We start from the raw sequence: 22,503 nt of genomic DNA, 5'->3' as shown, positions 1-22,503 counted from the left end.
TCAAGATTAAATCAAAGCCTTTATTAAACATTCCTCTTTCAAACAGCCTTTCAAACCTATACCCCTCCCCAGACTTGGGAGCTGCCAGAGCTGTGGATCATTTTCATCTGACAGGGGTCAGATCCAATCAGACCTCACAACATTGAAAAGCCAAGCCAGACACACTACACCGGGCAGACACCCACCGTCTGTGCCCCACTCAGGATCTAGGCAAAAGGTTGGTAGCGCCAGCTCTCAAACCAGAGCTCAAGGACAGGAGAAGAGGAACCCGCAGTCTGACCCTGCTATTATAGTTCCAGACCTAGCCATGCTAAACTGGACAAACAGTTCCTGGGCTGCCATTTGCTGAGGCGCATGCGTGTGCTTTTCCTTCTCTTCTCCACAGGAAAAGGTGAGAGATGGAGGAGGCAATTTTCAGTTGTGTGTGGGTTTGATTTAAGGCTTTGGCTGTGGTCTATTGATATATTAAAATACTTTCTGGGAACGCCATCTTCCAAGCTCCCCATCGGAACAAATGTATTTTCAAAAATGAAAACATTGAGCAAAGATTGTGGAGCGGCAAATGCTGCTGTGGGCCCAGGCCTCTCATGTCAGGATGGTGTCGTCCACCTGCTCCATGGAGTCAGCCTGGCTGGCCAGCTTCTTCAGGGACCTTCGGTTAACCTCGTTCAGCACCTCCAAACTGGCCACATCTAGGATCTTGGAGAGGGACTGTGGGGAAGGATGAGGGGAAGGATGAGTGGAAGGAAACATAGTCAGAAAATACAGCTGCCACGTTCTCCAATCGGAGAAAGACAAAAATCAATTAACCCCAGAACTAGAGACACTGAGGTGGAATTTGGGAAAATAAGGGAATCAGATGGATCCAGGGAAAGCCTATTAAAACACTCATCATGCTTTTCTATTTTTCCCTTTTTCATAGAATCAGGGTCTCACTGTGTTGCCCGGGCTGATCTTGAACTCCTGGGCTCCAGTGATCCTCCCACCTCGGCTTCCCAAAGTATTGGGATTACAGGCATGAGCCACCACACCTGGCCCCATCATGCTTTTCATGAGACGAGGCAGTGGGAGTTGCAGCTTTTGGGCTTTTTTTTTTTCCTTTTTGGACACAGTTTTGTTCTTGTCACCCATGCTGGAGTGTAAAGGCACGACCTCAGCTCAACACAACTTCCGCCTCCCAAGTTCAAGCAATTCTCCTGCCTCAGCCTTAGCGAATAGCTGGGATTACAGGCATGTGCCACCACGCCTGGCTAATTTTGTATTTTTAGTAGAGACGGGGTTTCTCCATGTTGGTCGGGCTGGTCTTGAACTCCTGACCTCAGGTGATCCGCCCGCCTCGGCCTCCCAAAGTGCTGAGATTATAGGCGTAGCCACCGTGGCCGACCAGCTTGTGGGCTTTCCAGGCTGCTGGGGGCTGGGGACTGAGTGAACACAACTCTGGGTTTCCACTGGGCAGCTCTCCTGGGATCTGCTATGTCTGTCTGGGTGTCATGTTAGATTTTATTTGAAGAAATAAAATTCTTTTTCTTTTCAAAAAGAAGTCTGAAAACCATGGGAATGTGTGTTTTCAGGTACTGGGCCAGTCACCCAAATCTTTTTTTTTTTGAGACGGAGTCTCGCTCTGTCGCCCAGGCTGGAGTGCAGTGGTGCCATCTCAGCTCACTGCAAGCTCCGCCTCCCGGGTTTACACCATTCTCCTGCCTCAGCCTCCCTAATAGTTGGGACTATAGGCGCCCGCCACCACGCCCGGCTAATTTGTTTGTATTTTTAGTAGAGACGGGGTTTCACCATGTTAGCCTCGATCTCCTGACTTCATATCCACCCGCCTCAGTCTCCCAAAGTGCTGGGATTACAGGCGTGAGCCACCACACCCAGCCCCAGTCACCCAAATCTTAATCTGCTCCTGAAAGCTAGCACATCCACGGTGGCAGAGAAGAACCTGTGGTTTAAATATTTCCGTGCTGAAGAAGAGCTGAAAGACAGATGCTCACAGCATGCCCCGGTGAGGCCCCCAGGCTCCTACCTGAAACACCTCTTCACCCTGCCGCATCTTGAGGAGGTTGACAATCGCCTGGTCGCTGTAGGCCCTGACCACGGTGTTCTTATCCTTGGTGTTGTCAAGAAGAGCCTTCAGGATGGGCTTGATGGCCTGGGGATCCAGGGGAGGCAGCGGGTCCTTATTTGCCCACCAGATCATCTTCTCAGCCACCAGCCTGATGTCGCTGGATGGGTTCTGCAGACACTGTGAAAAGAACCACAAACAGGCTTTTGGATAGGCACATCGTCTGTTCCTTGAAACAGCCCAAATGCCCAGCCTCGACACTTTGCCTACAGCGTGGACACTGACCCCACTGCTCCTGTGGGAGGGTCCCAGCATGAGTTGGCCCTGGCTCCCTGCACCCTCATCTTGTGCCACTCTCCCCTTGCTCACTACTCTCAGCCCGCATGCGTTTTTACTTCCTCGAACATCCCAGGGCCTCGGGCCTCTGCCCTGGCTGGTCCCACCGGCTGGGCCGTGCTTGCCCCAGATCCTCTCTAGGTTGGCTCCTTCTCATCCTGCAGTTCTCAGCTCCCATGTCATCCTTTAGAGGTGCTCCCTGCCAACCTTATCTATGTCAGGGTCCTCCCCATGGGCTCCAGGGATCCTGTCTGCCTTGTTCATCTCTACACCTTCAGGACAGTGCCAGGTGAACAAGCAGGTGCAGGCTGATGTCATCACAGACTAGGATCAATCGAATCAGGCCCCTCAGAAACTCCGTGGGTTCCCGGTGCTGCGGGGGGAGGCAGTCACCCTTGGGAACCTCATTACTCAAGGCAAGGTCCACGCACAGCACCACTGACACTGCCTGATAGCTGGTTAAGAGTCCCAGGCATGGCCCATCTCACTAAAATGCACTCTGGCTCTGATTTCTGTGCACAGTAACGCTTCAGAAGCACACCGTATCACACGGGCCACGGGAGCCCTGCTGGCACATTCCTTGGCTTTCCTAACCAGGGCCTGGCACACAGCACAATAGCCACACCAAGAAGTGCTGGGCCAGCTAGAAGAGGGAGGCGGCAAGAGAGAGGTATTAAGATGGAAACCCAGGTCTATATCTAATTTTACAAAACTAGGGTGCCTAGAAAGAATGCCTAAAATAGCGATTCCTAACTTGATTCAGAGTCACAGGTCAATCTGAGAATCTGACAAAAAGTTAGGCTCGATTGCAGTGTAAAGCACACACAGAAACCCCTTACATTCCATCCCTAAGGGTTCAGCGATCTCCTGGAGGCCGTCCACGGAGAACTAGCACACAACTAGTTGAGGGCACACTGCTGGTGTTCTCTGGTCCTAGGGCCTCCTCACAAGCCAGGTGTTAGGGGTCAAACACGTGCTTGGCCCCCACTCACCTTAACGAACAGGCTGGAGAGTTTGGCTGGCAACTGCCCTCCGCCTGTCTCAATGTGGTATCTCATGAGAAAGCCCATGCCCCGGACCCCGCTCACCGCAATGGGGATCTGTGGAGAACAGACAGCGCTAGATGGGAGGCCCCCCGCCCCTTCCCCAGAGCCAGGAAAATCCCAGTTCCTAGTAATCTCCAGGACCCTCCACCACATCACCCCTTATTCCTACCAGGGACACCGTGACAGCTCTCACTCAGGTAGGCTGCCCCAGCTGAGGCAGATGAGCATAGTCACTGGTTCCCAGGAACAGTGATCCAAGTGCTGACCCAGAAGGGGCATCTGGATTCTTCAACCCAAATTCCTTGTTTAGATGATGAAACTGGGGCCCAAAGGGATCAAGTGCTGGTCCAGGGCACAGCAAGTTACCGGCAAAGGTAAAATTAGACCCAAGTCTCTTAAGCCCCAGTCTGGGGTCCACCCATGCTGTGTCCACAAGGTGCTGCCTATGGGATATGGCCTAGGGGAGGGAGAGGACTGGTCTGGCTGCCCAGATGCCTTACCCTGTCCGCCATGGCACTGCTCAGGATCATTTCCTGAACATCGCTGCTATATCTGCCAGCACAGAGTCTGCCAGGAGCCACATTCACAGCCACGGAAAGTGCCAGGCTCCGCCCGTGCCGAACCATCCAGTCAATGCCGGACACGTCCGCTAAGTGGAAGGACACGACTAGGATCAACCGGTATTTTCCAGCATGTCCCCAGCACCCATGAGGCCCATGGGCCCACCCCACTGGAGACCAGCGTGCTGACCCGGAGCACAAAGAAAACCCAGGCCACACTCACATGGACCTCCCTGCTATCTTGGCAGAAGCTCCCCAAAGCAGCACATTAAGTAAGGAAAGCCTGCTCATGAACCACTCCAGGCTTACAGCTGTGTTCTTTAAGCAGAGACACTGAGGGCTACAAGACCACTAAAAATTCATTATTGTTTGTTTGTTTGTTTGGTTTTAGAGACAGGGCCTTGCTCTGTCACCCAGGCTGGAGTGCAGGGGTGTGATCAAGGCTCACTGCAACCTTGAACTCTTGGGCTCAAGTGATCCTCCCACCTCAGCCTCCTGAGGAGCTGGGACTACAGGTGAGCGCCACCACACCTGGCCTGGATTTTGCTTTAATTGCTGAATTCCCAAGGAAAGGACAGTCCAGTTCCTAAAAGATCCTCTGAGGGAGGGAGAGAGATGCCCATCAACTCTTCGCTAGGGCTGAGAGGCCCAGGGCCCTGAAGAGGAACTCTCCAGTGTACTTACCCAGCAAGCACTGCTGTAGAACGGCGCTAAGCTCCTCTTCAGTCAAAAAGGCACACAGTTCCCCTAGGCACCCGGCTGAGGAGATGCGAGTGTTGTCCTGACAGGGAAAAGAAGGGAGTGACAGGGTGCAGGGAACAGCAAGAGCTCTGTGGGGAGCAGGGCAGGCAGCTCTAGAGCCCAGGATGGATAGCAACAAAGAAGGTGGAACAAGCCAGCTCAGGGGCTTAAGATCCAGCCCTTCCTCTAGGCACTCGTGCTCTCTGCCAGACTGGGGCTGCCATTCACTGAAACTGCCACTGGTATGGAGTTAAACATTACACACTCAGCGCTTCACTTAATTATAGAAAACCCCAGTGTGTATGCATATGGCAGTCATCCTCGTAATAGCAGTAATAACTGTATTTACATAGCACCTTTCTTCTTAGGAAGGCTGAATGTTTCATATTTATTATCTCAATTACTATCAACAGCCCTGTGAGGCAGGGAGGGGCAGGAGGGGAGGCACCTGCCCACAGCCACCAGGGAAGCCGGCTAGAGGCGGCCACTCTGAGCTCCTTTCTCCCACAGAGCTTGTGTCATCTTGCGGCCAGAATGACCCCTGCTATCTCCCTACTGCATGAGTGCCCCACTGCCACCAAAATTACTTGGGTTCATCCTAGGAAGTCAAACTAAAGCCACTAATCAAGCCAAGGAAGATAAGGAAAGGCATGCACTTCCCGTTCAAATCAGAGCCAGGTACACGAGCAGCTCCGTGCTCCTCCCTGGCCAGTTAACTATGGAATACCAAGAAAGGATTTTTCTTTTTTTGAGTGGGAGTCTCGCTCTGTCGCCCAGGCTGGAGTGCAGTGGCCGGATCTCAGCTCACTGCAAGCTCCGCTTCTCGGGTTTACGCCATCCTCCTGCCTCAGCCTCCCGAGTAGCTGGGACTACAGGCGCCCGCCACCTCGCCCGGCTAGTTTTTTGTATTTTTTAGTAGAGACGGGGTTTCACCGTGTTAGCCAGGATGGTCTCGATCTCCTGACCTCGCGATCCGCCCGTCTCGGCCTCCCAAAGTGCTGGGATTACAGGCTTGAGCCAGCGTGCCCGGCCCCAAGAAAGGATTTTAAGTTATGTTCCTTATTATAGGTGCCAACTCACCATGTCCCCAAAACAAACCCAAAAAGCTAATGCCAGGCTAGCACCCTGAACTGCCACCTTCAATCTGAGTGGAGGTTCAGAGGGTAAGAGGATGGGCTGCCAGCAGTTTGGGCCTCTGAGCTTGAAGTAGAAGCCCAGGTGCCAAGCTAAAGCTGCTCTGACACCCACTCTCTCCAACTTCATCTATTTTAAGCTGCACTGTGGTGAAATGCAAATTATGTTTCAATACTAACTTTTGCTTGCGCTGTACGTGACTCTGTGGAAGCCCTGGCAGACCGTGACCAAGACAGCAGACTTTCCCATCTGTCCCCACAGAGAAGGCTGGGGCTGGAGTCCCACAGCCGGCGCCTGGGGACCAGAACTAGGACTTTGGAGCCATAGGAAGTGCAGCAGCAAGTGTGTGTCGGGGGTGTGGGCGGGAGCTGTGTGTGTGTGTGTGTGTGTGCATGTGTGTGTCAACGAAGTGTAAAACCACGTGAGCCCAAAGGCCCTCTCCTCCTAGATTGGCCCTACAAATGTAAATTAGGCTACAACAGAGGGCTGTCTGAAAGTGAACAGAAAACTCTTCTCCATAGACTCAACTCCCTACTGGCCCCACAGTGCTGGCAGCCAAATATTTGACAGATGCTTCCAGACTGGGTGAGGCTGATGGAACTGGGACAGAAGCAGGAGTCCAGGGCTTCTGATTTGGACTCTACCACTTGCTGAGTATGGCCCAGACAGATCTCACCCTCGAAAACAAACCTCTAAGACTTCCCACTGGGATGCACCCTGGAGACCGTTTATCCCACTACACACTAAGTTTCTTGAGGTCTGTGACCATGAGGTCTATGCACCTCTGGGACAGGCCCTTTAGCTTGGCAAATGTTTCACAAAACAAATAAACCTCTTCATTTTACAAAAGTGGAAATGAGAGGCAGACAGACAAAATGACTTAAGATCAGAGAGCAAATTGGTGAGAGGTCTGGGACTCTACAAAGCTTACTTGCCTCATCTACAAAACAGAAATAACTGGCCAGGCGTGGTGGCTCACACCTGTAATCCCAGCACTTTGGAAGGCTGAGGCGGGTGGATCACCTGAGGTTAAGAGTTTGAGACCAGTCTGGCCAACATGGGTGAAACCCTGTCTCTACTAAAAATACAAATATTAGCTGGATATGGTGGCGGACACCTGTAATCCCAGCTACTCGGGAGGCTGAGGCAGGAAAATCGCTTAAACCTATGAGGCGGAGGTTGCAGTGAGCCGAGATTGTGCCATTGCACTCCAGCCTGGGCGACAGAACCAGACTCAGCCAAAAAAGACAAAAAACAAAAAAAAAAACAGAAATCACCAATATATCCACAATACCTGCCCCGTTTCCCTGGAAACCTGAGGAAATGTTGGTGAAGCATACAGGGTAATAGAAATGTCAGGAATGCTTATTCCTACTGAGCTGTACTGGTTCTAACACAAAGTAAAGAACTCAACCTAAGGAGGAGGAGGGAAACCAGTGGTGCCACTAGCCCTGCCTGCAGCCGTACCTCATCGTGTCCCAGCATGCTCAGCAGGAGCGAGACGATGTTTTTCCGGATGGCGGCATCCACTTTGGCCCCTGCTCCCTGAATCACAAACCTCAGGGCCTGCAGCATGGTGTCCCTGCAGAAGCGACGCACCGACTTAAGCCCTGGGTGCCTCCACCACCACCCCTCCTGCCAGCACAGGCTCGGCCCAGAGCAACCCCTGGCCTTCTGGAGGCCACGATGCTCCCTTGCTAAAGCCGTACCTGACACCTGGGTCCTCCATGGCACGGATGCCGTTGAGCAGCTCTGTGAAGAGGGGATCCACCTTAATGTGGATGGAGATGAGCTTCCCCAGAGCATCTGCGGCCTTCAGGCGCACCCCCCGGTTGGAGTCCTGCAGGGCTTTGGTGAAAGTGGTCTGCAGCTGGGGCAGGAAGGGCTTCAGGGCAATCCCAACCTGTGGGAGGAACCCACATCGGTGACAGACAGTTGTGGTGGACCCAAAGCCACAGTGTACCACAGGCATGAGAACCAACCACAATCCCAAATCACCACAGCGAGTCCAGCTCTCACACAGGGCTGGAGACAGACAGCCCATCAGAGAGGCTGAGCACAGACAGGTTTCGCTTGGTCTCCTGGTCATATCCAGCATGCTGTGATGTACTAGAGGAGCAGGAGGCTGAGGAGGCGGCAGCCGCGATCTGAGGGAGGTGTCTCGAAGCCTTGGCTGTATTGCGGTTTGGCTTAGTGGAGACCCGTCCATATCGATAAGTGACTCAAAACCTCCTCTGAATACATTAAAGAGCAGGGCAGACTGTCGGCAGTGTTGAAGCACAGTTCTAACGCCAAGACACGGAAAGGGACTCAATGCGTAATAGCAGAGCCCATCTACTGAGCAACTGACAGCAGGATACACACTCCACATTCAGCCCTCAGAACAAGCCTGTGAAACAAATGACCTTGGAGAGTTCTCACTGCAACAATGTGCACCCACCTAACTAAAAATCCAGTTCAACCCGACTATACAGAAACACAGGTACACTTCTGATAAAATACAGGTGGGTCCAAGAGTAAAGATTTACTTTTTTTTTTTTTTTTTTGAGATGGAGTTTCGCTCTTGTTGCCCAGGCTGGAGTGCAATGGCGCTATCTCAGCTCACCGCAACCTCCACCTCCCAGGTTCAGGCGATTCTCCTGCCTCAGCCTCCCAAGTAGCTGGGATTACAGGCACCCGCCACCACGCCCAGCTAATTTTATATTTTTAGTAGAGACAGGGTTTCTCCATGTTGGTCAGGCTGGTCTTGAACTCCTGACCTCAGGTGATCCGCTCACCTCGGCCTCCCAAAGTGCTGGGATTATAGGCGTGAGCCACCACGCCCGGCTTACTTATTGTTAATTAGGAAAACCAGAGTGGCTGTTCGGAGGTTCAGTGCCAATGAAGGTCTGGAAATACTGGAGTTGGGTGGATGTGCAGGCTGTGGCAGGCACCCAAAGGGGATGGGGGAGCTGGTAAATCTGAGCTGGGCGAGGTCAGGAGTTTGAGACCAGCCTGGTGAAACCCTGTCTCTACTAAAAATACAAAAAAATTAGCCGGGTGTGGTGGCAGACACCTGTAATCCCAGCTACTTGGGAGGCTGAGGCAGGAGAATTGCTTGAACCTAGGAGGCGGAGGTTGCAGTGAGCTGAAATTGCGCCACTGCACTCCAGCTCTGGGTGACAAGAGCTAGACTCCGTGTCGAGAAAAAAAAAAAAGAAGAACTGCAATATCTTTAAACAATGTTTTCCTTGTATTTATGTGGTCCTGAATTTTTTTCTTTGAAAAAGTAGTTTTCCAAAATAATAGCATTTCACATGTACTGAGTGCTTAGTATGTAGCAGGCATCATGCCGGACATAACCTCAACTAATCCCCACATCTAGCAGCCCTTCATGAAACAGCTGGTATTATTAGTCTCACGTTATAGGTGAGGAAACAGGCTCAGGTTATATGGCTTTCCCAAGGTCATCCTGGTCACACAGCTACCAAGGACTTAGAATTGACCCATGGTGTAGCATGTCTGGAGTCCAAGGTCTTACCTCCCTCTGCTATGCTGCTCTCCACAATAAACCTGTTGCCCTGCTGCTACATGACACCTTATAACAAATCCTGCAGACAGAACAGGATATAACAAATCCTGTTCTCTAAGATCTGAACAAACTCATCAGCCACTCACCTTAGCCAGCAAGAGGCTGAGTGTCTCAAGCAGAGCCGCCTTCACATTCCAGCTGAACCTGTCCCCCAGGATGCGGATCAGAGGGCCAGTGATGCTGACCACGGAGGGCCTCAGGGCGTCAGCCGAGGTCAGGCGGATCACCAAGCCTAAGGCTTTGGCTGCCTCCTCTTTCTGCTCAGGGCTACCAGTCAGGACTCCTTCCCGTAACACTGGAAGGATGGAGGTCACTCCCTGACAAGAGAACCACAACTAAGAGTCAAATCTCAAACACCCTGGGCCCCGGTGTCTCCCATGCAAGCAAGCTGGTCCTAACAGTTGTCCTCCCCTCAACTCCATGGGAGATACTGATTCGGGCTGAATCTCAGGATCACAGCCTGAGAGGGCTGGCTATGGAACAGTCTTGGCAGACACAAGAAGACAAGGGCCCCAACAGACCTATCACACAGACGGAACATGCACTGCTGTTACCCTGTGGCCCACTCACTCTGGCCAAGGTGACCTGCAGAGCTTAAACCAAAGGCAGCATGAACCCTGTCCCCATCTGGCTGCCATGGAAGAAAACACGCTGTCTGTGAAGGTGCTGAAACCAACCACCATGGCTGCTGCTCCAGCTGCCCTACTGCAGACCTGGGACAGGGGTAAGGGCCAGAAGGGCACAGCAGACTGCATGCCCACAGCCCCCTGCACGAGGCCCTGGCTTACCTTCTTTGGGAGGCAGAACCCTGGCACATGCTCGCCTTTGCTCTCGTTCCCTATAAGCCGGATTTCCTTGTGCAGCTCTTCAATGAGTGCCAGCTGGTTGCCAGCATCCAGCTTCTGCAAGAATCCAGGAAAAAGCGAGAGGATGTAGAGCCCTCTCAAGACTGCTTCCAAAGAATATATGGGGAAAGCATGGGCGGGAGTATAAGCAAGACTCGCCATGAGGTGGTAAACGCCAAAGCTGAGTGACAGGTACGTGGGGGATTCTTATAAGTCTATTCCAGTAAACGTCTGGAATTTTCTATAAGCCAAAGTTGGCTGTGGGGTCAGTCCCCTCACCTTAGTGATGGCATTTAGGGCATCCCAGCTCTCCTCCAGAACCACAGGGCTGGAGTCGTTGAAGAGGCGGATCAGGCCCGAGACCAGGCTCCGCAGGTGGCTGGTGTAGTCAGCCTTCGAGCGGGAACAGTAGATGTTGAGGATGATGGCAGCAGCTTGCCTCATGCCCACCTCAGGGCTGCGGGTAGCCTCCAGCAGATCCTCAATAATGATCCGGTGCCCTGTGTCATCCTCTACGGAGAGGATCACAGCCTGACAATTGGCCATCTCCTGCAAACCACAAGGGCCATGTGTGCTGAGCAGGGATCCTCTGGACAGACGGGACATAAGAAAGCAATAGGAGCAGGCTTGCCCCTTACCAGCTGCTCATCTGGGGTCCCAAGCTTTTCCTTCAGGGCCAGCATGACCGCTGGGAGGATCACGCCAAGATGACGGGTGAGGGCATCACCAGCCACTGACGAAAGAAAAGCCAGCACCCGGGTGTTGACAGGTGGCGTTGTCAGCTGGTGGAATGACGAACATTAACTCAGTGAATACTGTGCCAGGTGCTGCGCTAGGCTCTGGGAACAGATAGGCGGGCAAGAGAGCCCAAGCCCACTGCTCAGAGCCAAGCATCTACTCCAGCATATCCTGGAGGACAACAGGGGAAGGGTGCAATGCTTATACTGCACCCTCCTCCCCCAGCCCCCCAACATCTACGTTCAGGACTGGTCTTCACTGCAGGCCCTGGAATGTCAATGCCCTAGAGCCAGAAGGTGTTGACCACATGTTGGGATTTACCTTGGGCACGAGGTAGGGCAGCACCACACGACTCTTAATAGCCATGACTTGCTTCAGACCATCCAAGGCAAACTCTGACACCTCCTCATCATCCTGCAGAGGGCGTTGAGGACAACCCTGAGGAATCTGCATCTCTGTCGTCCCAACCAGCCACCGCCAACCTCCTTCTCCACTTGTTTCCCTCCCTCCTGTTGCGCCCACATTTCCTCACTGTCAAAGACGAAGCACAAAGTCAAGTCTGATCTTGCTGTACCCACTCCCTCTGGAAGGCCCACATTCCGACTGCCTTGGCAGAATAATCGCCCTGCATTTTGCATCTACAAAGACAGCAAAAGCCAAACTGGTAGGTAGGTGTGTGGTAGATCCACTCACCAGCTGCTTTAGTAAAAATGGGAGAATGTCCTCCAGAGCCTGGTGGCCAATGGTGGAATGCAGCTGCTCGAAAGTCTTGGCTGCCGCCTCTCTGACCTCCTCCAGTGGGTCACACAAAGCCTTCCTTGCCGTAGGCACGAGGGATTCAGAGAAATACAGCACCTGCAATGGCAAGCTACAACTGTACCAGATGCAGGAAAGGCAAAGAAGGAGCAGAAGCAGACAAGAAGCACAGCCAGGGGACTCTGACCCAGCTGGGCCACCCTAACTCTCTTTGGCTGACTTGTCTTTTAACTTAACTCTTTACTGTGAAATTTTAAAAAAAGGAGAGAAGGGGCCGGGCACGGTAGCTCATGCCTGTAATCCTAGCACTTTGGAAGGCCAAGGTGGGCGGATGACTTGAGGCCAGGAGTTCGAGACCAGCCTGGTCAACATGGCAAAATCCCATCTCTACTAAAAATACAAAAATTAGCTGGGTGTGGTGGTGCACACCTGTAATCCCAGCTACTCAGGAGGCTGAGGCACAAGAATCACTTGAACCCAGAAAGCAGAGGCTAGAGCCAGCAGAAATGGTACCCCCGTACTCCTGCCTGGGCGGCAGAGTGAGACTGTCTTAAAATAAAAATTTAAAAAAAAATGAAAAAGTAGACAGAGGCCAAGCACAGTGGCTCACGCCTGTAGTCCTAACACTTTGGGAGGTGGAGGCAAGAGAATCACTTGAGGCCAGGAGTTTGAGACCAGCCTGGGCAACATAGTGAGACCTCATCTCTACCAAAAATGCAAAAATTAGCCAGGTGTGGTGGTGCACACCCACAGTCCCCAGCTACTCAGGAGGCCATAGCGAGAGGATCACTCGAGCCCAGAAGGTCAAGGTTACACTGAGCTATGATGGCACCACTGCACTCCAGTCTGGGTGACAGAATAAGACTCTGTCTCAATTTAAAAAAAAAAAGCAGAGAGGATGTGATGCACCCCCATGTATCCTTCACTGAGACTTAATAATCAACAGCTTGAATCTTTTAGATGAATTCTCAATATACCTCCCATCTTCTCTAAGAATGGCAAACTCAGGCCGGGCGCGGTGGCTCAAGCCTGTAATCCTAGCACTTTGGGAGGCCGAGACGGGCGGATCACAAGGTCAGGAGATCGAGACCATCCTGGCTAACACGGTGAAACCCCGTCTCTACTAAAAAATACAAAAAACTAGCCGGGCGAGGTGGCGGCGCCTGTAGTCCCAGCTACTCGGGAGGCTGAGGCAGGAGAATGGCGTGAACCCGGGAGGCGGAGCTTGCAGTGAGCTGAGATCCGGCCACAGCACTCCAGCCTGGGTGACACCGCGAGACTCCGTCTCAAAAAAAAAAAAAAAAAAAAATGGCAAACTCCTTCCCATGGCATCTGGCCCTCTCTCTCCCTGGACGCTTTCTTTTGCTTATTCTCTTGGAAAACTCCAAGTCCTTCTTCAAGTCTCAATCCAGACTTTGTGCTTTATGAAGTCTTGGGTCTACAATGGAGCCAATAATGGCTCTGCTCCCTCGGTAACGATTCCAGCAGAGCAAACCCACTCTGCATTCTAATGACTGGTTGGCATGTGGGACTCGCCGCCGGACTGTGGGGACTTTGCAGGCAAGAACTCAGCTTCTGTGGAACTCTGCCTCTCCAATGAATCACAATTCTTTTTAATGACAGAATTTCTTTTGATTCCTTGCTAAATGTAAATTTTAAAAACCAAACCTAAGACAAACATCAATACAGGAGAAGAGGGATCCGGTATCCTAGGGATTCAGACAAGGATGCCCAAGCCAAGCAACTAGCTGCTTGCTTACATTTCTAGCGGGCCATCCACTTAACTGCTTTGACGTTTTCATCCAAACACGAAGGCAGTGCCTATAAGCATTCCTAACCTACTCCCCAGGGGGGTCTCCAGGATCAATTACCTCAGGAACCAAGTAAGAGTAATATACTTCACACCCCTTCGATGTTGCTGCTATGGAAACAGTATTGTTGCCAGACACAATACGCTTCCTCCCAGTGGGCACCACAACTCTTACCTGCTCCCCTCCTGCTAAGGGTGAGTGCACACCCCTCCCGCTCCCTCCTGCCCTATCCACTCACACAGCTGTCCACCCCCTCTCCCAGAAGGAGGTGCACACATTTTTAATTGCACTTATAAAGCATCACAAAAGGGACTGATCCCGAGCAACCTCCACAGTTGTGAGAGAGAGATCATCTCCAGTTTCCAAAGGCCACTCAAGGAGGCATCCAAATCACTTAGCTCTTAGTCTGCAAAACTGACAGAAAACCTGAGAACACCGAGACTCAAATCCATGTGGCCCAGCCAGCACCTCCCCAGAGTGAGGCTGACTTGTCCCTGAGGGCAGCGCAAACCCCCTAGAGGTGAAGCTCCTCCAGTAACCTTCCCCCGCCCTCTGGGTCAGGTCGCCAGCAGTCCTTGCAAGATACTCACGGCGTCCCGGCTGGTGGACTTCATGATCTCACTTAGCCCAATGCACACACCCTGCCTCTCGTCGCTCTTCTGAGACCTCAGGCCTTCCTCAAGGATGGGGATGATCTCGGGGAGGATTTTCTCCCCTAACTTCCGCACGAGATCTCCCAATGTTCTCGCTGCAATCTGTCAACAAAGACCAAGCCAGGAAGTAAAGTCCCTGCAAAGCCCAGGACACCCACAGGAGGACTCCAGAATGAGGGCCCTGAAACCTCCCAGGCTTTATCTGAATCACTGACTTAACTTCCCCAAATGCTCTTACCCCTAAAGAGCCCCCAAATACTCTCTGTAGTGCTTGCAAAACATTAAAAAAATTATGTTTCACACACACCTACACAACCTAACGTGAAGAGCCAGCACCTTACATATGAACAAAACAATTCATCTGCTGCTGCACAGTCAAGGGCAATTTCCCTGGATGACTGAAGCCTTAACACTGTGCCGTGGCTCAGCGCAAGCTGAATCTGGAACAAAGCTTTAAGGAAAAAAAAACCATCTACTTTCTGAGACCTCATGTAAACCCTTCTTTAGAGCCAAATACACAATTTGCTTGCTAGGGATGGCCGTTGGAAGTAGGCCAAAGGAGATCAGCAGAAATGATCACCAGCCCGCCTGGGCACCTCCTCCGGGACCACTGACCTGTCTGCCCCTGCCAGCGCGCCAGCCTGATCTCATGCCACACTGCTCCTCCCTGCCTCCTCACTCCAGCCACACTTGCCTTGATCAGCCCCTACTGGTGCTATGTTCCTGCCCACTACGGGACTTCTGCATATCCTGTCTTTATATCTAAAGCATTATTTATTCCCTCTGTCTGGAATGGTCTTTCGCCACCTCCTCACCTGGTTAGTGTTTACTTATCTTTCATCTTCAAGCATCATTTCTTCTGAGAAGTGTTCACTAACACAGGCCCATCCCACCCTAGCAGGTCAAATGCAGCTATTATAAGCTTTGCAGTGCCATACAACACTGGCCACAGTCGCATTTTACACCTCTTTGTGTGGTTATCTGATTAATATCCATCTCCTTGACCAGACTATCTCTTACAAGGATAAGGAATGAGGCTGCCTTTCTTCTCCATTATGTCCCCAGGTGCTAGGTCTCTCTTAGTGCACAGTAGATGCTAATAAATATTTGCAGAGGCTGGGTGCGGTGGCTCACACCTGTAATCCCAGCACTTTGGGAGGCCAAGGCAGGCGGATCACAAGGTCAGGAGATTGAGACCATCCTGGCTAACATGGTGAAACCCCATCTCTACTAAAAATACAAAAAAATAGCTGAGCATGGTGGCGGATGCCTGTAGTCCCAGCTACTCAGGAGGCTGAGGCAGGAGAATGGTGTGAATCTAGGAGGCAGAGCTTGCAGTGAGCCGAGATCACGCCACTGCACTCCAGCCTAAGCAACAGAGCAAGACTCCATCTCAAAAAAATAAAATAAAATAATAAAAAAAATTTGCAGAATGATTAAGAACAGAATGTTCCTCTATTAGGCAGGGTGTATGGGCACTTTCCCAGGCTCTGCAGACCCAGCTTTCTAGGCTCTCAAAGGAGGCACTGGGATTGCTGGTCCAAAACGAGGCTCAGGAAACTCACCGTTCTCTTATCTGCACACGTGCTGGCCAGGAAACCCAGCAGGAGCCCAAAGAGAGTGGGCAGGATCTCACGCAAGGTACGGGGGGTATTGGAGACAACAATCTTCCAGACATGCAGGGATGCCTGCCGCACCACCAACTGGGTGTCTGAGCGGCCCATGTACAGCCCTGCCAACACCCGGTTCCGCCGCTCTACCCCCAGGGCAGTGATGATCGCCTGCAGCCAGTGGAAGGGGACAGAGAACACAGGGTAGTGAAGCCTCTAGGGCACGGGCATCAGGGCACACCGTGCCATCAGCAGGGGCAGGAAAGCCACTGCGGGGCAGGCACCTTGTTGGACTGGGCAGTTCCAAAGTTATCATCCTCGGAGGCAGTTTCTGTGGTCATCTTCCCAGTGACTCCTGAGATGTGAAACAGGAGATCCCCAAGGAGCTGAACAGAGCTGAACCTGAGAAGGAGGCCAACAACACAGTCACACAGCTGCAAGGAGCGGGCTCGGCACAACTGAGCACTGCACAGAAGATGGAAAGAAGTGCACCCAAAATATTCATGACGGTCATCTTGGAATGGGAAGTCAGGCGGTTTTCATTTCTTTACATTCGCCCACATATTTTCCAGGTTTTCTACTAATGAACATACATTTAATGTTGGGGGAAAAAAGTTTTTTTAAAAAACATGTAAAAATTTCTATAACAAAGGTTATAAAAAATAAAGTGAGTACAAAAGGGGAAGCATTAACAGGCAAGTAGGAAGACTGATCATCAGAAGTGGAGGAACCAGGAGAGGCCTTAGAAGGATAAACTATTTCAGGCAGGGTGAAGTGGCTCACGCCTGTAATCCCAGCACTTTGGGAGGCCAAGGCAGGCGGATCACCTGAGGTCGAGGGTTCGAGACCAGCCTGACCAACATGGAGAAACCACATCTCTACTAAAAATACAAAATTAGCCAGGCATGGTGGCGGATGCCTGTAATCCCAGCTACTCGGGAGGCTGAGGCAGGAGAATCGCTTGAACCCGGGAGGCAGAGGTTGCGGTGAGCCGAGATCATGCCACTGCACTCCAGCCTGGGCGACAAAGAGAAACTCCATCTCAAAAAGGGAAAAAAAAAAAAAAAAAAAAAAAAGACCACTGTACGAATGTGCTATATTTTTAAATCAATCTCCAAGTTTTCAAATGGTAAGCAATACTGCAACAAACATCCTTATGTCTAACAGCTTTAAGCACTTGACCATTCAATACATCCTTGAAATATATTCCCAAAAGTGAAATTTTTAAAGAGTCCTTAACATTTAAAATCTGAATACAAATTGGAAGCCTGTATAGAGAGGACTTTTTTAAAAAGAGTAAGAATAAAGACATTGCTACAGGAAACTGGAAAAGTTACCAAATGTTTAAAAACAAGGGTCTGGAAAAAGTTGAGAGAGTTCTTGGCAACATTCTGCTCTTCGTTTCTCAATTGGAGTTATCAAAATGCAAAGTGGAGCCCTTTGGATCTTTATTTTTTCCCTTTTAAAGACAGCGTCTTGCTCTGTTGCCCAGGTTGGAGTGCAGTGGCACAATCTCAGCTCACTACAACCTCCACCTCTGAGGCTCAAGCGATCCTTCCGCCTCAGCCTCCTGTGTAGCCAGGATTACAAGTGTGCACCACCATTCCCTGCTAATTTTTTATTTTTTTGTAGACAGGTTCTCACTATGTTGCCAGGGCTTATCGCAAACTCCTGGGTTCAAGCAATCCTCCTGCCTCAGCTTTCCAGAGTGCTCGGATTATAGGCATGAGCCACCACACATCATCCTCACTGGGTCTTTCTGCCCAAGTTCTCACCTGATTCTCCAAAGGTCATCAAAGAGGCCTTGCTCTAGCTGGGGCAGCAGTAGGGCGATGGCTGTCTCAGCATACATGGAGATAACCCGCTGGCCCGCACGCAGGGCGGTGTCACGCACAAACTCATTCTCATCAGCCAGAGCCTGGGCACACAAAGGGTGGGTCGGCCAGAGCTGCCACTCTCAGGCCCCCAACCCAAAAAACATGGGGCTCACCGAAGGCCGAGCGCTGTGCAAGCCGACCCCACCCAGCAGGGATCCCTAGCTCTCCAGGAGAGCACTTGCCTCCTGCCCTCCTGATGGACTCTACCCTTGCCAAGGTCATGGTACCTACTTTGAGGATACAGGGGATGATGGGCCCCACATAAGGAGTAAACTTGTCTCCAAAGGTGATGGGCAGGTAGTTAAACATCATAATGTAGCCATCTCGGACATGGGGTGCAATATCCACTTTGCTGGCTGTAGCCACGATTTCTGGCATCAGCTTCTCCAGCTTCTCCACCCCCAAACCGGCCATGACCTCAGCCAACCCTGCAACAAAGGACAGAATGAGCCCACTGGACCTGAGAGCCCCTTATAGAGCATTCCTGGTCTGGCCACTGGACCTGCTCTGGCCTTACCCTGTGCAGCGCCTGAGCGATCCACAGAACTCTGCTCATAGGTCAGTGTCTCCATCAGCCACGGCAGCAAGTCCTCAAAGCACGACTCCCCCATGCCCTTCACCATGGCCCCAAGGGCCTTTGCAGATACCGTCCGCACCTGTCAGGTAACCGAGAACAGAGATGGTGTGAGAAGATGAGGCTCAAAACAAGGTAGCCACATGGGAGCAGGGAAGGGCACGGAGGGCCTCCTTCCCTTTATCCAACAGACACAAAAGCAGCTTTGGGGAATTCTCAGGAATCCATTTATGGGGACTGGATGAGGGGCCTGGCTCATCCTCCAGCCTACCTCAGACTCACCTCAGGCACAGGGTCCAAAAGCGATGCTTTCAGGCCAGGCGTCACGCTGGGCAGGTACGGAGCCAAGTCCTGCAACAACACAGGAGGTGGCTCAGGTGAGGCCCAACTCCTGCTTTTTCCAGGCCCATTCCACTGTGGACCCTGACCTCCCCATTCTGCTGGCAAGGAGTGCTCGGCAGGGGCACCTAGCAGCAAACCTCACTGTCCACGCAATAGGGAGGGAAGGGCAACTGGCAAGTAAGTCCTCTCCCCGACTGGTTCCTTGAAGGCCCTGTGCAATTTCTCAGGGACTCCTACAAGGGACCTCAGGCCCATCCTCAACAGACAGGAGTTCAATGCTCTTGCACCTCCCACCCTTCTCTTAGGACCAAGGCCTGTCCAACTCTGGAATCTTTAGCAAATTACTTCTGGTACTTTCCTTTCAGAATTTTATTAACATCTTCCCTTTATTCATCTCAAAATGTTTATGTCTCTCGATAAGAGCGTTCAGCTTTAGGAAACAATTTTAAAAACAGAAAATGCCTTATGTTCACTGCAGCATCACTTAAAATAGCCAAAAACCTTGGACACTGTATGACCAATGACAGAATTATATAAGTTATGGTACATAAACTTGTCGGGATATTAGGCCGGGCGCGGTGGCTCAAGCCTGTAATCCCAGCACTTTGGGAGGCCGAGACGGGCGGATCACGAGGTCAGGAGATCGAGACCATCCTGGCTAACACGGTGAAACCCCGTCTCTACTAAAAAATACAAAAAACTAGCCGGGCGAGGTGGCGGGCGCCTGTAGTCCCAGCTACTCAGGAGGCTGAGGCAGGAGAATGGCGTAAACCCGGGAGGCGGAGCTTGCAGTGAGCTGAGATCCGGCCATTGCACTCCAGCCTGGGTGACAGAGCAAGACTCCGTCTCAAAAAAAAAAAAAAAAAAAAAAAAAAAAAACTTGGGAATAAGTTTTAAGTTTAGGAATGCTATTTTTAAATGCAATTTTAAAAATTAACAGTAATTGGCCAGGCACGGTGGCTCACACCTGTAATCCCAACACTTTGGGAGGTCAAGGTGGGTGGATCACCTGAGGTCAGGAGTTCGAGATCAGCCTGGCCAACATGGTTTCACCTTGTCTCTACTAAAAACACAAAAATTAACCAGGCGTGGTTGTGGGCGCCTGTAATCCCAGCTATTCGGGAGGCTGAGGCAAGAGAATCGCTTGAACCCAGTTGGCAGAGGTTGCAGTGAGCCAAGATTGTGCCAGTGCCCTCCTGCCTGGGCAACAGAGCAAGACTACATCTCAAAAAAAAAGAAAAAAAAAATTAACAGTAATTATTTTCATGGTGGGGAACTGTGGATAAAATATTTTGGTTTTCTAATTTTTTTTTTTTTTGAGACGGAGTCTCGCTCTGTCGCCCAGGCTGGAGTGCAGTGGCCGCATCTCAGCTCACTGCAAGCTCCACCTCCCGGGTTTACGCCATTCTCCTGCCTCAGCCTCCCGAGTAGCTGGGACTACAGGCGCCCGCCACCTCGCCCAGCTAATTTTTTTTTTTATTTTTTAGTAGAGACAGGGTTTCAACGGGTTAGCCAGGATGGTCTCGATCTCCTGACCTCGTGATCCGCCTATCTCGGCCTCCCATAGTGCTGGGATTACAGGCTTGAGCCACCGCGCCCAGCCTTCTAATTTTTTTGATTAATTAATTTACTTTTTAAAACAGGGTCTTGCTCTGTCGCCCCAGGCTGGAGTGCGGTGGTATTATCACAGCTCCTGGGCTCAAGCAACCCTCCCATTACAGCCTCTCAAAGTCCTGGGATTACAAGCATGAGCCACCAAGCCTGGTCTGTTTTTCTGGTTTTTTAATTTCCCAAATTTTCTAGGATTAATATAACTTTTTCACTTCATATATTTTTTTGCCCACAGCCTCAGTAAGCAAAGCAGAGCTATGGTAGACAGTGAGATCACACACGCAAGCTCTTGGGAGCAGACAAACAAACAAAGCAAATCTCCCAAACCAGGCTCTCCTGACAACAATACAGGCTCTCCTGAAGACAGGAGTATTCTTGTCAAGAGCAAGTAGTCCAAGTGGCAAGCACTTCAACACTCGTGAGAGGGCAAAAGAGAAGACATGCCTTTCTGAGCCTCAGCTGAGAACTAAGCTAACAAGGACTTGAACCACTGCACTCTCTAAGATGCTAAGAGAGCCCAGACTTCCACCCCAAAATGGCTCACTTCTCCCCATAAAAATAATTAGGGACTAACGCCCTTATCTTTCCATGTCTAATGTGGGCACTCTGCACCTCTGACTGCACTCAGCCATTTTCTGGTCTGTCCCACACTAGCCCCAGCTGGGATGCTACCTTCTGGTCTGTCAGGGAGTACATGTTGCCAATAATCTGGGCTGCCATCTTCCGCGTGTCCGTGGAACGGTCCTGGAAGGCTCTCTGGACAATGGGCATGATGAGGGCCAGGGACGGGGCATCAATGAAGTGGACGAACTTGGTGTCCAGCAGGGTCTGCAAGCACTTCTGGGTCTTCCTGGAGGGATCCGTCAGGGCATCCAGGAGGACCGGGGCAATGGCTATGCACATCCCAAGAAAAGAGAGCCTGGCTGATGCATACCCATGCAGCAGCAAGGCCCTGGACCCCCAGAACTAGAATGGATCAGAAGAGAAGAGGGTCTGGTGCACCTCCTCCCTGAAGCCCCACAAGTCACCAGCTGGGGAAGACAGGCAACCCACAAAGAATAATCCTTCTTTCACTCCAACTCCTGACTTCCCGTAATCCGCCCGCCTTGGCCTCCCAAAGCGCTGGATTACAGGAATGAGCCACGGAAATAAAATTTTTGTAAAGCATGTATCCTTAGTAAATTTCTGGTTTGCCCTATCGGTAATGGAGAAGTGTGCTGAAATCTCCCACTACGATATAATGTATTTGTTAACTTCTCCCTGTAGCTTTATGGATTTTGTTTTATGTATTTTGAGGTTATTCCATACTTTCCAGACTGAAGTACACTGACTGGGCGCTGGCAGGTGAAGCTTAGAATTTAACGAGTGACATGCTGGTCAAGGTGCCTGGCTGGGTTGTGTTCCTAGCGATCGACCTCTTCCCAGTACTAAGAAAGAACCACATCCAGAGAAGTCAGGTTAATCCTAACCCTTCCTTTACCCTCCGCTCTATCAAAGGCCTCCTGGAATGAGACGGAATAGAACGTTTTCATAGGCCCTAACATTTTGAATGGTGCTGATGTGGTCCAGAGAATGTCACTCAGTTCTGTTGACCTCATGCTCAGCTTCGTGCACAGGGATCTCTTGGAGTCAAACTGCTCCTGAGCCAATGACTCAGTGTCCCTATCTGTATAGCCAATGACATCTGCCCCAGACCAGTGGGAAAACAGAATGAATGCTTCCAAACTACCTTCAAATAATTATTCTAGGAAAAGGGCTTCCCAGGATTTAGAGGCTATTTCACTGTGAACACATTTGTCCTCAGAGGCAAAGATCTTAGCCGAATGGGTGCAAGTTCCCTGCAGTATCCAACCGCCACGGGGTTGGCGGGAGACCAGGGCAAGCACCCTTACGGCAGAGGCCTACCCAGGATCTCCGGGTTCCTGATGACAGAGCCGATCTGCCTGAGCGCCTGCTGTCCAGCCTTCTGGACTTTGACATGGGAGTCGGTCAGCACCTCCGTAAGTTTGGGCACGATGTTGGGTAGGCAGGACGACAGCTGCTTAGGAGCACAGTACGCCATTGCCCCAAGAAGCTCCACTGACCCTGTGGATAGCAGACACAAGCCCAGCACTGAATCACTGAGCACAGTCCAGCAACTCACCTGCGCTGGCTACATGGGCAAGGGACAGCTACCCTGGCCCCTGCAGACTGTGCTAAAGCAGTCACTGGGAGGAGGGGAGAGGGGGCTGGCTCT

The 22,503-nt window shown here is 51.3% G+C and overlaps 1 protein-coding gene across 3 annotated transcripts in view; it reads right to left on the bottom strand.

Annotated features, from left to right (window-relative positions):
* Window positions 1-22,503, bottom strand: part of GCN1 (GCN1 activator of EIF2AK4) — a 69,531-nt gene continuing 47,028 nt past the window's right edge. For all 3 annotated transcript variants that reach the window (XM_033220401.1, XM_033220403.1, XM_033220402.1), the window contains 22 exons: window positions 22,173-22,352; window positions 20,940-21,160; window positions 18,597-18,665; window positions 18,258-18,396; window positions 17,972-18,168; window positions 17,639-17,781; window positions 16,148-16,265; window positions 15,819-16,034; window positions 14,191-14,355; window positions 11,727-11,888; window positions 11,355-11,447; window positions 10,934-11,077; window positions 10,575-10,844; window positions 10,239-10,352; window positions 9,537-9,767; window positions 7,589-7,782; window positions 7,347-7,461; window positions 4,689-4,785; window positions 3,945-4,093; window positions 3,391-3,498; window positions 2,024-2,242; window positions 1-711 (listed from right to left, as the gene is read on the bottom strand). In XM_033220401.1, coding sequence (XP_033076292.1) covers window positions 586-711; window positions 2,024-2,242; window positions 3,391-3,498; window positions 3,945-4,093; window positions 4,689-4,785; window positions 7,347-7,461; window positions 7,589-7,782; window positions 9,537-9,767; window positions 10,239-10,352; window positions 10,575-10,844; window positions 10,934-11,077; window positions 11,355-11,447; window positions 11,727-11,888; window positions 14,191-14,355; window positions 15,819-16,034; window positions 16,148-16,265; window positions 17,639-17,781; window positions 17,972-18,168; window positions 18,258-18,396; window positions 18,597-18,665; window positions 20,940-21,160; window positions 22,173-22,352 — 3,470 coding nt within the window. In that variant the 3' untranslated portion in view covers window positions 1-585. The remainder of the gene's footprint in view (window positions 712-2,023; window positions 2,243-3,390; window positions 3,499-3,944; window positions 4,094-4,688; window positions 4,786-7,346; window positions 7,462-7,588; window positions 7,783-9,536; window positions 9,768-10,238; window positions 10,353-10,574; window positions 10,845-10,933; window positions 11,078-11,354; window positions 11,448-11,726; window positions 11,889-14,190; window positions 14,356-15,818; window positions 16,035-16,147; window positions 16,266-17,638; window positions 17,782-17,971; window positions 18,169-18,257; window positions 18,397-18,596; window positions 18,666-20,939; window positions 21,161-22,172; window positions 22,353-22,503) is intronic.

Source organism: Trachypithecus francoisi, unplaced genomic scaffold (genome assembly GCF_009764315.1).
Source record: "Trachypithecus francoisi isolate TF-2019V2 unplaced genomic scaffold, Tfra_2.0 Lachesis_group11, whole genome shotgun sequence".
In the NCBI taxonomy this organism is placed as follows: Eukaryota; Metazoa; Chordata; class Mammalia; order Primates; family Cercopithecidae; genus Trachypithecus; species Trachypithecus francoisi.
This window is presented reverse-complemented; position numbering and strand designations above follow the sequence as displayed.